A 12691-nucleotide genomic window follows, 5' to 3' on the forward strand; every position below is an offset into this window, starting at 1 on the left:
GTCTCCTTTTTTGCCATAGGTTTGACAATTTTAAGTTTTCTTTAATTGCAATAAAAAAACAAAAGGGGTAGGTAATGTACCTAATAGATAATATGGATCATAATATTGATTATGGGCGTATTAATAAAACGACACGTCAAATGACTGAAATTTGATTATTCTATTTTATTTTTTCAATCTAAATATTTATTGATCGATAATTAACAATATTGTAATGTGTCTGTGAAGAGCCAATAGTTTTTATTATGTTCCACCAACGTAATTACAGGGTATAAGGTATCCTAATGGGGTGATAACGTGGCTACGATTGTGTTACTAAGCCGGCTGGCTTCATTAAGATTTTATCTCTGTTTTAATGAAAACCACGTTGAATTATCTCTCTATAGGTTGGTTGTCCCCAAAACGTGGCGTTTCGGATTTCAAACTTCGTATGTACCAGAATGAATTGACTAAATAGTTGGAAACAAAACCCACATGATTTTTGTTAGCTTTACTTGAATCATTGCTTTGGTATATGTCTATCTAAGAGCATAGTTTAGTCAAAAATGAAAAAATAATTTAGTAAAAACTGTCACGGAAATTATACATATGTATAATATATTTAATCTACAGCCCTTTAATTTGTTTTAAAACTAAAGAATATAAAGTTACAATGTGAAGAAAAATACAATACGACCAAAGAATTCTAATTCTCAATCACGTCACTAACCTATTCATATCCGTTTCTCGGCTTCTGTCTGTCAAACCTTTCACAGTCGAATAGTTCCATAAAGGAAGCTGGACACCGTGACACACTCGTGACATGATGAGATGTCAACTCTAGATGATAAATGACGAGCTGTGGCCGTCAATAAGGAATTCAATTTCTCGCTCGCGTTACCCTGTTGTCAGTTTATGTGATTTGATCAGGTCGTTTGTGTGTGGTATCAAGTTAGATGATTAATTTAAAATTAAATCTAAGATATAAACCAACGCTTCCTTGGTTTTTTGGAACATGAAAAGGCTTTGTTTTTGAGCAGAGATGTTAATAATTTTTTTTTTCACCTTCTTCTCTGCCTTCAGTGATGTGAATATAGTCCTTCCAACTTATTTTGTCTGTGTTAGAAGCTTCGTTCTCAAGACGACAAGTGTTTACGTTCTCATGTTAACATATTGAAACCTGAGAATTGATGTATTCATAACTTCCGTCGTCGGGTGTATAAAACATCGTAAACTTGTACTTAGCCATTGTTCATTATATCAAGGAAATTTATTGGGATATAAACAGTGGAATGTGGGAGCTGTGCTTAGGCTGGTAGCAACTGGCTAATGTGCTTTGTATGTGAATCGTAAAAGTCAAATTGAAGCAAGTGAAAACAGTTCAACGTTAAACGGGTCATATCAAATGGCGAAAAATTAATATTTGTTCAATAGAACGTGCAAAATTGAATCGAATGTTTCAAACAATAAAACTGATATTTCAAGTACGACACGAGTTTTTTTTTATTGAATAACATAAGAATATTTAGTTAGGCATTTAAAAAATTGATACTCTCGCATTAGCGACACCCAAAAATTGCGCGCAGACATTGACAAATATAAACCTTAAGTACAATTATTGGTTGGTCAACTTCTACAGAATAAATCTTTTATGAACGCAGGTAAGTTTTATATGCAAAAAACCAAGAATTTAATTAATAATCTTCCTCCACATACATACAATCACAGTATTAAATCCAGTAGCTTCGAAATGGAAAGGGTTCATGGATAATAGAAAACGGTTTTTGTCTTTTTATTAATAGTCCGCGGCACATCTTTTCCAGCCATTGTCGGAAATCAGAGACAAAGCCATAAACTGTGTCAAATTAAAAACCCTTTGAACTCACCGTAAACATAATCGTAATACGAAAATAAAAAGGTCGTTCCGAATGCGGGACATGTGTCCACATGTTGCTAAGAGACAAACCGTGTATAATGTGATGAAGTGTTTTGTCGAATCCATTTTTGGTTTAATGTCGTACAATTAAATTGGATCGAGTGAATTATTAAAAACTGTACCTTTTTGAGCTGATTTTGATTCCTTTCTAAACTCAAATGTGCTGTGTTGACGTACCTAAATTAAATAAAATTTTGGATTAATTGTATCATTGGCTTATTTATTAGCGGCTTACTAGTAAGGTTCGTTTTTTTTCTTACATACACCGAAACCATATCCGTCTGAGTTTTATTGTTTTGAAAAATTAACCATTGCCAAGCTTACTTTGCTATTTTAAAAACATGGAAACACTTGCTGAACGTTGTTTTGGTTCAGCCGGGAGCTAAGTCTAAACTGGGAAAACGGACAGACAAAAAAATTAATACATGTTTCAGTTTTAGTAAAATGTAAATAACTTTTTTTACCTATCTATCTGTCAGTGGTCTCGAGAGGCTATTCTAGCTATTCTAGGCTAGGCTATTCTAGCTTCACCTTGAATGGCGGGCGAACTCACCGTTCTCCGCCCGAGAGGATCTCCTAACATCTCCCTTAGCAAGAGCAGTGCTTTACTGAATCTACGACCGGATCGGAATCGCGACCCGCCGAGAAGATTCGGTAAAACGGTAAAACTCGGCGGGTTGTTTCTGTGGGTTAAGTTGCACGTCGAACTCTTCGTCACATTCGCCGAGTCGCAAATAACCTTAAGCTAAAAACTAGAAGTAAAATCTAAAATAATCCTTAAGGCAATTTAAGTACTTTTACTTCAAATCTGGCTTTTCATCACGACACTAAAGTTATTGACAACCGTTTTTTTAATCCTAAGCTAATCTCTGGATACGGATCTGTCCCCGACACGAAGCAGCCGGCGACTGCGTCTTTAATTATTGTCGTGACACAATCGTACATATACTTTTATTTTCAGATATCCTATCCCGCTGACTCTTGAAATGCAGGGTTGTTTCGTTGTGGTCGTGATTCTACGTTTATTTAATTTAATTAAGCACTACGCTTGCTTGGAGCTCCAACCATGCTTCTAGTTCAGGAAAGTAATGTAAGACCCGAACTTTTCAGAGATTAGTGAAAAAAAAGTGTGTTTGAATGTTTGCAAAGTGTCTTCAATTTGAAAATGTAAACAGATACATAAAAATTTCGTTTATTTTAATACCTACATATTGGTTTGCCAATTTTTATTGTGAATTCCTTGTCAATCATCTAGAAATAAATATGTTTTGTTTTAGCATTATAAATATTAGATTTACATAGTTTTAGATTTATAATATATTTTTAACAGTTGAATCCTATTGGAATTAGCATTAGTATTAATTATTAAAAAGTGCCTACAATTGCTAGTCCCGTTTCTGTACTTCATCTTTAAAATATAGTATAGGCTGCGAATTTCCGTATGCCGGTCGCATAGTGATCATATCCGATCGTATCTATATCTATACCCTAGGTAAGAAAACTATACCTACCTACCTAGGCTACCTAACATATAGGTACATTATCACACTAAATAGTGGGGTGCCATATATACATAGATTTGATTTAATAGGCGTTTATATCCAATACGTTTTATTTAAAAATTACAGTAAGAGGCTTCAAGCAAAAATATATAATCTACAATAATTTTTTTCAATTAAAAGATTTAGTACCTACTGGGTTTCTTAGACAGACAAACAACAGCACCGTCCTTACAATGATACCGGATATTCGAATTGAAGTGGATTAATGGATGACCCATCTGAGCTAAATAAATAAATACTTAATATAGAAATTAGGATCCATTAAAGCAGGTTCACAAGTGCATGACTACTGGTAAATTAAGTGATTGGTTAAGGAGTCCAGTGTCATCCATAGCTAGAGATTGTGACCGTGACAAATTTTTTTTATTTTTTATTGCCCTTGTAGGCAGACGATCATACGGCCCACCTGATGGTGAGTGGTTACCGTCGCCCATGGACTTCAGCAATGCCAGGGGCAGAGCCAAGCCGCTGCCTACCGTTTTTTTTTTCACTTTCATTAACTTTCATTAACTTTTACACTTTCATTAAAACGAATCGGTCCATAATAATTTAAAAAGTTAAAAGCTAAATTTTATTTACTTTAAATGTGGTTAATACGGCCCTGTTAAAAACAAAGATAACCTCTTATACTTGTATGTAGTGGGCTCCCACGACCTCGGGACGCTGGTTCTGAACAACATTGTCAACATGAGCCGTTTCCTTTGCCAACTGCCCAGACCGATTGCATTTGCAAAGGAAATATTTATCAAGTAATGGCACTAAAACAAAGTTTAAACTTAGAGGGTACATGCAAGGCAAAAATTTCCGGTCCGCGTGTAATTAAAATAGCCCCCATAGATACCAACTATTAGTCAGGAAAAATAAAATGTTGTTCTTTTTTTGCCTGACTGAAAAGAAAACTGGTAGAGCTATTTACATCAATACCTGATAAGACATCTTGGGCATCTGTAGTTCTGGTAAACTAAATAATTTATTTAAATTTTAGACAGATATTGCAGTTAACTTAGTTTAAGTTTGTGGTTTTTTTTCAGGTACTCTTATGTAGTGCTATAAATGAACTGGTTGTAGGATACTGAGTTTCAAAGTTAAAGAGGTTTTTTTGCTTACTTTTTTCCTTACTTATCTGATAGCCTTGAGAGACTATTTCAGCATAACCTTAACTAGTAGGTAAGCTCACGGGGCTCAAACCTGACAACGTTCGTAACACAAACCCTAGAAAGATCCGTGCTTCACAGAATCTACCACCGGATGGGAAACACTGAGAAAATCCGGCGAGAAACTCAGTAGGCTGTGTCTGTGGGTTAATTTATTATAACTATGCGCCCGCGCAACATGCTCACCGCCCTAGCCGAGCTATGTTTTATGACCCAAACTGCAGCGACAAAATAATTCTACTAGGTATAGTGACCGGTGCTTGAGGTACCTAAAAGCACCGTTAGGGGATCGGGAAGATCCAAAATGACGTGTTTTGGGCGACGTCGACTGTTTTCCATTTTGTCCGCAGGATCGGGAATGTAGTTACCGGCGGCCACGATGAGAGGGTTCTCGTGTCGTGACGCTTTATCGAAGTGATTTTGCTTACGCTGATACGTGCTGGCATACACCCGAAACCCCACATGAGACGCACGCCACTGCAGCTATACAACTAGAGTGCTAGGCTGATACACAGACTGAATTTCACAATTTTTCAAGCATACAAGATGTCACGAATTATTTTGAAGCCTTTAAGGCTTCGTCAACCTACTTAGCGCTGCGTTTTAACGTCGCGCTCTTTTCTCGCGTAACCAAAATAGTTCCTCAAGCTACCAGCAAGTACGAAACCCATAATAAGTACGGAAAAAACTAACTTTAAGATTAACCCCTATAGGATCTGGACTAAATAATGTATAAAAACGACTCCTGCCACATGAAAGAAAAAAAGCCACCTTGCAGACGTAGTAGTAGTAGTGGCTGTTGATACGAAATGACGTGTGTGAAAAGTCTTAGTTTTGATGTGAACCAAATGTTGTAAACAAAAGGATGATGTTTGCCCCGACTCGACCGCTTTGTAATCCGTAAACGGTATGATTATAAATTTACGAGGGCGATCATACAAGATTTTCGTTCACACATTATGATGGTGTTATTATTAAACCAAAACCGCTGAACAAAAAAACAATGAGTCTGTTTGTTATTAGTAGAAGTTAGAGGTCAAAAATGAGTTTAGAACGCGATAAATAGGTACAACTAGTGTTAACTACGTGATGAGTGGCATATTTACTTACTGTTTTTGTTTTCTTGACCGTTATTTCTCTTCAGTACCTACAACTCTGCGAGTGCCAAATGGCGAGGGCATCAACGAATAGTGCATGCCAATAATAAATTACTTTGAATTTCGTTTAATTATTGCTTTTCTGTAAAAGCTTTACATTAAATTAGTACACATATTTACGTGTAGAGAGAGAGAGAGAGAGAGAGAGAGAGAGAGAGCTCTTCTCTCTGCCATCTAGCCACTTTGAACTTAGGAGAGAGAGAGAGAGCTTGTAGAGAACGACCGGTTTCGATCCAGCTGGTTGGTCTGTGGGGGTATCCAGATATACCAGCATCACCTGGTCTGATAAGCCACCGTGACCGGCGTTTCGAATTGAATCATTTTTAGCGACGAAAGCATGTCTTCTTGAGGTGGTCATGCGTCAGATTGACCGCAGTATCGCCTCCTATATTTTTATTTTTTCCTTGGCTTAATTGGTTTGACGAGTTCACGGCCCACCTGGTGTTACATACTTACCAAAGCTCATTGACATCAAAAACGTAAATTCCGTAAAAACATAATAACGTGCCGCTACCCACCTTGAGACATGAGTCCTATATACGACTATATGGCTGCCCCATCCTTCATACCGACATGCATTAGAGATTCACGGCAAAATACGCAAGGTGGTGGTATCTACCCGTGCGGGCTCACAAAATGCCCTACCAGCAGTAAATATCACCCACGTACCCTGCATGGGGACCTAGTAGGATTTTCGTACCAAACCTAAGCAAATAGACTTTTAATTAGCTTTCTCGTTCATTCCAGGCAAAACATTTTATTTAAAGCCGCAGCGTCGACGCGCCGATTGCTGATTTCCGAACCTTCTACGAGGTTTCCAATGTTTTTTTTTTTCGATGTAAGTGTTGTGTTCGTCGAGTACCTATAAAGTCTTCAATCTGAAATATGAAAAGTACATTTGAATTGATCGAAATGATTTTGGCTAACCTATTTGAAATTGTTGACCTATTTGAAATGAGAATATTTTCGCGTATTTCCGCCAAAAAGTACATAAATAGGTAGCTAAACGCAACTGAATATCTACAAAGTATCTCTAATTAGACTATGATACATAGTAGTTTTAACTAATCTATCACAGACTAATTCAGCATTAATATTAATAAGGACTTTTTGGCGGGAACGTGAGGAGTGAGGTTGTGTGATTTGTTTTATTTTGTCTATTTAGTGTTTCTTCAGGTTTAAATGTGTAATAACGGTGGTTTATTAACTGTTTAATATCTGTGAGAGTGCACAAATGTAGGAAAATGAAACAAAGCCGCTGGACGTAACTTCTCGGGATCGTCTCAAAAAGTTCACTGAAAAAATCTCAGTAAATGACCACCATTTTACTAAGATTATATTTCATTCCAGTTGATTGATATCTCAAATTGATCATCTTCATTTCATTTCACTTCATATTATCATTTTCCATAAAAATATCCCATATTATATCATCTCATCTCATTTCGTTTTATGCCATGTTTCTTAAATTAATCAACATCATTTCATTTCATAGTATCATATTTCATAAAATAAAAGAAATATATAAAAGGTTAGGCTGTATGGTATGATACCTTTGTCTTTCCATTTGGAAATATTATATAGGTCTATGGCATAGATTATACACTTATGCCCGTATCTTTAGACGTTTCGTAAAATAGTCCTCCACTCTTAACTCATCCGATGATGCTCGAGAATTCCCTCCAAACTTACTCGAATTTGGTATTTTTAGTCGACCATTACAATATTCCTCAACTGTCCTCGAGTGAGGTAATAATGATGAAAATTTGATCAAGCTAGCATCAAACCCATAGAGTTCTGTAGTCTATGGTCATTGTTTAATGTCAAAGTCAAGCTGCCGCTGTCTGTTTGACACTAGATGAACTTGTTTGATGTTTTGGTTGCTGAGTTATTCGTAAATATGTGTGCGTGCGGTAAATCTGAAAGTGTATTATTTATTTTCTAACCTATCATTATTTTAGATTTCGGATCCGGCTTTGTATTTTTATTCGCCGCTTTTATGTGATTTTGGTTGCATCCTGTTGTTGAAGTGCTTTTCCACAACCACCAGTTTATTATTATATAAATAAAACTTATAATCGCATTGACTTTATTTATCAGGTAGTAAGCAAAATATGACTCTTATGTAGGTAAATAAAATAAAGAGTTTCAAATGTCTAACCTCGAACTATTTACTTTATTAATAAATATTATCAAACTTAAATCAAAATATGCGCGAATCATGCACAGATCCAGGCCATTGCACAACAATATCATATATTTCCATTTGCGGTCCACATACTATTTAGACATTGATAGAAAACCAGCCTTGAGGAACGTTCAAGGTACGTCGCGACGTACCTTAACTTGACAGTTCGGTCACTTCACTCCGGTTAGGAAAATTTTCCAAGGACGTTTGAGTGGAGTTTATTTTTACGACTAATCATACCAAAACGCGCGTTGGAGGTTGAGTCGAGTCGAGTTACGCTCGTGTGAACGACTAAAGATACGGGTGTTATTATATTTGAGAAGTCTATGGGAAAAATAAAACTACTATAGTCGGATTTTTTATTAGACGAAGTAAACTGACGTTTACTGTGTTGTCAGTTTTTGATGAAATAAAGATAGTGTTGTGACAAAGTGAATAATTGAAAAAACTCCTTAATGAATGAAATTGCCTCCATTGTCTAGTGAATAGTTAGTGTGCCAAACTGCCGATATCGGGTACAGCTTTGTACATACCAACTAGTTTTCGATGACTATGTTCCTATAGTATCGACCTATACTGAATACCGAGTGTTTTAAACATTAAGCAAAACATTGCGAGGAAACTTGTAAGACTGTCCTATTTTCAATACATCATGTACTTGAAACTATAGATGTATGATGTTGTAAAATATAATAATTATAGGTAGGTAATGAAAATAAAAAACATCGCTTATTACATAATTTGTTTTTATTCATCATCAGATAAAAAATCATCACTATCGCTTTCGGTGACATTAATTATAAATCTGTCTGAAACATTGTCGATCATGTGGTCGAGACCATACATTTTGTCTTCTTCTTTAATTATATGAGACACGCAGCTACTCCATTTTTCAGGTGTGATATGTTGAAGTCCTTCTTCAAAAAGTTTTTTTACTTCTGTCATTTTGAAGGTTTTGTTATTTCTTGCAACATATCCTTTAGCTTGCGCCCATACCAACTCAATAGGATTGAGCTCACAGTGTTATGGGGGCAGACGTAACACAATTACCCCATGCTGCGCTGCCATCTCGTCCACAACATACTTATCGCAATGTTCTTGTTTGTGCTGCCGTACAATGTCTATAAGAGTAGCTTTAACCATTGTTGCTTCGAATGAAATATTTTTGCTCGTTAGCCACTCTTGTATCCTAGGTTTATTCCAAGACATTGTAGGCAGCGATTCTAGTTTCCTGGAGTGGTAGGGGGCATTATCCATCACTACTACGGAATTAGGTTTTAGTTTTGGCAAGACCCCCCTAAACCACTTCTCAAAGGAATCAGCATTCATCACTTGATGATAATGTTCTTTATTCTTTTTGGCTTCAAATATTAATAGGCTGTCTTCTACGAATCCTTCTTCCCCGCCTATATGGCCGATAATTAATCGTTTGCCCTTTCCTAAAGGCTGTTTTAAACCAGTGGTCAAGCCATCTAGGAAGGCCTGGCGGGACGATAAAACTGTTTGGTCAATCCATACCTTTTTCGGTGCATGACCTTCAAGACAGTGAAAAATATTAATTAATTATTGAAAGTACAATTTAATGTAAAGAAAACAGAAAATTGTAATTACCTTCGTTGATCCAGGTTTCATCTTGGTAATAAATATACCTTCCTTCCTTTCGATACTCTTTAATATTTCGAAGGTATCGCTGGCGCCATAAAATTATGTCCTGTCTGTCGATTAAAATACTTTGTCTTGATTTTCTGATATAATTGAAATTTAAATGTTTCATAACATTTCTTAATGTACTCCAAGAAAAATCGGGCAAGTCTGGATCTTCATTGACAACCTTAAGAATCTGCAAAGTAATAAAAAAAGTTTTTGAGTAAGGAAGTCCACGCAATCTAATACTTTGGTTTTACAAAGAAAATTATGGTAGACACAGAATATAATGCAGTAGAAGGAATAAAGTTTAAGATACCTTTATAATGGTGGGTGGCTCATTTGCATAAAAAAAATGATGTACTTTTCGCCTTATAGCGGCAAAAGTAAAATCGTCTAATTTATCTTTGAAACTGTGTTTCGGTCCACGTTTCTCGGGAGACTTAAATTGTTCATTTTGTTTGTGTTCTTTTAATACTCTGTAAACTGAGGTCACACCAATTCCCAAAATGTCAGCTGTTTTCGAAACACATTCTTTTTTTTCGGGAGCTTCAATAGGTAATAGTGAAGCAGCTTTCTCCTCAAATACGTGTTTGTAGACGTTTTGTATCATAGCTTTTTCGGTAACGCTTAAAGCAATCCGCGGTCTCTTCTTTCTTGGAGACAAACTTTGGCTTGACGTGCTTGGTTGAGGATCCATATCGTTTGTACGGAACAATATAGCAACAAATAAACACAACAATTTCCACAAACACAACGTAACGAAAAACTTAACAAAAACAATAACTAAACAGCGTGAGCGCAGAAAAAACATTCGTGCTATCAGACCAGAGGTTAGAAGCCGAATTACAAACAAAATGGCAACTGACGCGCGCGGCGTTGATCGGTGTTGGCACTAGTCGCCGCGCCGCGCTTTGTAATAAGCTGTCAAAAAACTGATTGTAGTTACATACTACTAGTAACTTATATCAGAGCACTTTTGTACAATTTTATTTTAAATTAGAAATAATATTCTTTTATAGTTTGAAATGATTAACTATTCACACTCATTGTTCATTCATCTGATTGAACAAGAACGCATCACTATTACTTTAAATATAGCAACATTATTTTACAAAGTGACATTAGCTACTGTCAGTGGGCTTCGTCTAATTAAAAATCCGACTATATATACCACTGCTCGACATAAAAAATTTTCAAATCTAAATAATTTGGTAAATGTGACTGCCAACTGCAATTGTGCACATTAACATATCAGTAATGAGTCTCATCAGAAGATTAACACCAATATTGAATTGTCGATACTTACGAAGAGAAGTATGTAATCGAAGCATACACACTGTCATATTAAAAGAAGCAAACATTAACTCATCTTCGACATTGTTAAACCTTCAGCCTGTTCAGCCTGTATTCAATATTGAAAGAGGAAAATCTAAAAAGGTATGTATTTATCCCAGCGTTACAAATTATTCTGTCTAAAATGTTTAAAACATTATTCAATTCGTAGTGTTGTGCTGCTGCTGATTGTAATTAACTGTAATACCCTTAGATACAACATTTTGATGAATAAAATGAAGAATTACATTCATAGGTACCTATTTTAGGCAAAGTATGATTCTGACGATGAAGATGAAGCATTTGGAGAGGATGACTCGTCATTGTCAAAGGATTCAAAAGTTGTTAAATTCAGCACCACATCCATGAGGACTGATGTAATAATAAAATCAGCACTTGGATATGCAAGAAAGTAAGTGCATATGTTTATAAATATGATGTTTCAGTTTATCTTAACACTCACTTAATATGCTACTTTAAATTTAATATGTATGCATAAGAATGAGCTTCGATTACTTAAAGGAACACTAATGTATATCCTTACTAAGTTAATGAACTAGTATTAAAGCAATCAGTAACTTCATATTAAAAATAAACAAAAAAACAACTTGTAGATGTCCTCTGTATTACTTCAGGTTTATAATCACATCACAAGATGATTATAACATAGCTAGCTAAGCTCTCGCCTGATAAAAGTTACAGTTATAAATGTAAGTTTTTTATTGATTTATATGTTTACTATTACAGCAGGGTAGAGGAAATATTTTATGAAAGTAAAATAAGATTGAATGGCAGGAAAATAATGAAAAAAAGTGCAGCTGTGAGTATTTCATCTGTTTAACAATTTTAACCTAACTCCAAGACATTTTTGAACTATTCCAATATCACTGATGCAGTTGCTATTCATTATATTAAAAATTCTGCTAAAACATGAGAATATTCTTTTTATAATGGGTAAATTTTAATAAGTGAATGGATATGATAAAGTTGTGTAAGACAAACATGAGCACCAATTTAGCAGCATGTTTAAAGATGTTTAGCAATCACGTAAATGAATCCTGCTTCACATTCACAAACACCATATAAAACCTTTACATTATGATGGGGAGATAGATGCAATACAGGTCAAGTTTAAGGTTTTAATTATTAAAAAAGCTATGATACTAAATGATTTTTTTGGAATTTATTTAGAGTGTACCGTTAAATTTAAATTTTTAGATTAATTCTTCAAATAAATATTAACTAAAAAATGGTGCACGGATTAAGTATGGCCACAAAGTATAATGAACAAGGTGCTCACTATATGCCTTTACCCAAGGGTTTTATTTTATAAAATATATTGTAGTTAGTTTTACTTCATTAGTAACCAATAAAAATAAATAAAAACATTTTTAAATAAATTTGTTTTTCTTTTAGGTAAAACTTGGTGATGAAGTTGATGTTATTAAAATGATCAGCCCTAAGAATCCAGAACATTTATATGTATCGAGAATAGAAATATTAAACATAGTCCCCAAAGAAGATAGTATTTCTATAACTGCTAGAAGATTCAAAAATCTACTTATAGAAAATTATGAAATTGATCCATATAAATCTAGTTCTACTGAAGAAGAAACATAGAAAATTAGATTTGTAGCGGAAGAAAATAGTTAATTTTGTAAATAGCAAAAGTAATTACAATGTAAAATATAATAAAATAAAACTTTAATAGGCATAATAACTTTTTAAAGCTAACA

At 34.9% G+C, this 12691-nt stretch overlaps 2 protein-coding genes across 2 annotated transcripts; one reads left to right on the forward strand and one right to left on the reverse strand.

The window, feature by feature from the left end:
- Positions 1-8705: 8705 nt before the first annotated feature.
- LOC149502826 (uncharacterized) lies at positions 8706-10434 on the reverse strand. Its single transcript, XM_089728366.1, has 3 exons — positions 9940-10434; positions 9588-9816; positions 8706-9511 (listed from the first exon to the last, which is right to left on the reverse strand). The coding sequence occupies exons 1-3, from the start codon at positions 10432-10434 to the stop codon at positions 9000-9002; spliced, it is 1236 nt and encodes a 411-aa protein (XP_089584492.1). The 3' UTR covers positions 8706-8999.
- Positions 10435-10766: 332 nt separating this feature from the next.
- Positions 10767-12689, forward strand: LOC114246482 (mitochondrial transcription rescue factor 1). The gene is made up of 4 exons (XM_028179021.2): positions 10767-11060; positions 11225-11367; positions 11703-11775; positions 12372-12689. The coding sequence occupies exons 1-4, from the start codon at positions 10881-10883 to the stop codon at positions 12573-12575; spliced, it is 600 nt and encodes a 199-aa protein (XP_028034822.2). The 5' UTR covers positions 10767-10880; the 3' UTR covers positions 12576-12689.
- The last annotated feature ends 2 nt before the right edge of the window (positions 12690-12691 follow it).

This window comes from Bombyx mandarina, chromosome 06 (genome assembly GCF_030267445.1).
Source record: "Bombyx mandarina strain Sakado chromosome 06, ASM3026744v2".
NCBI classification, from domain to species: Eukaryota; Metazoa; Arthropoda; class Insecta; order Lepidoptera; family Bombycidae; genus Bombyx; species Bombyx mandarina.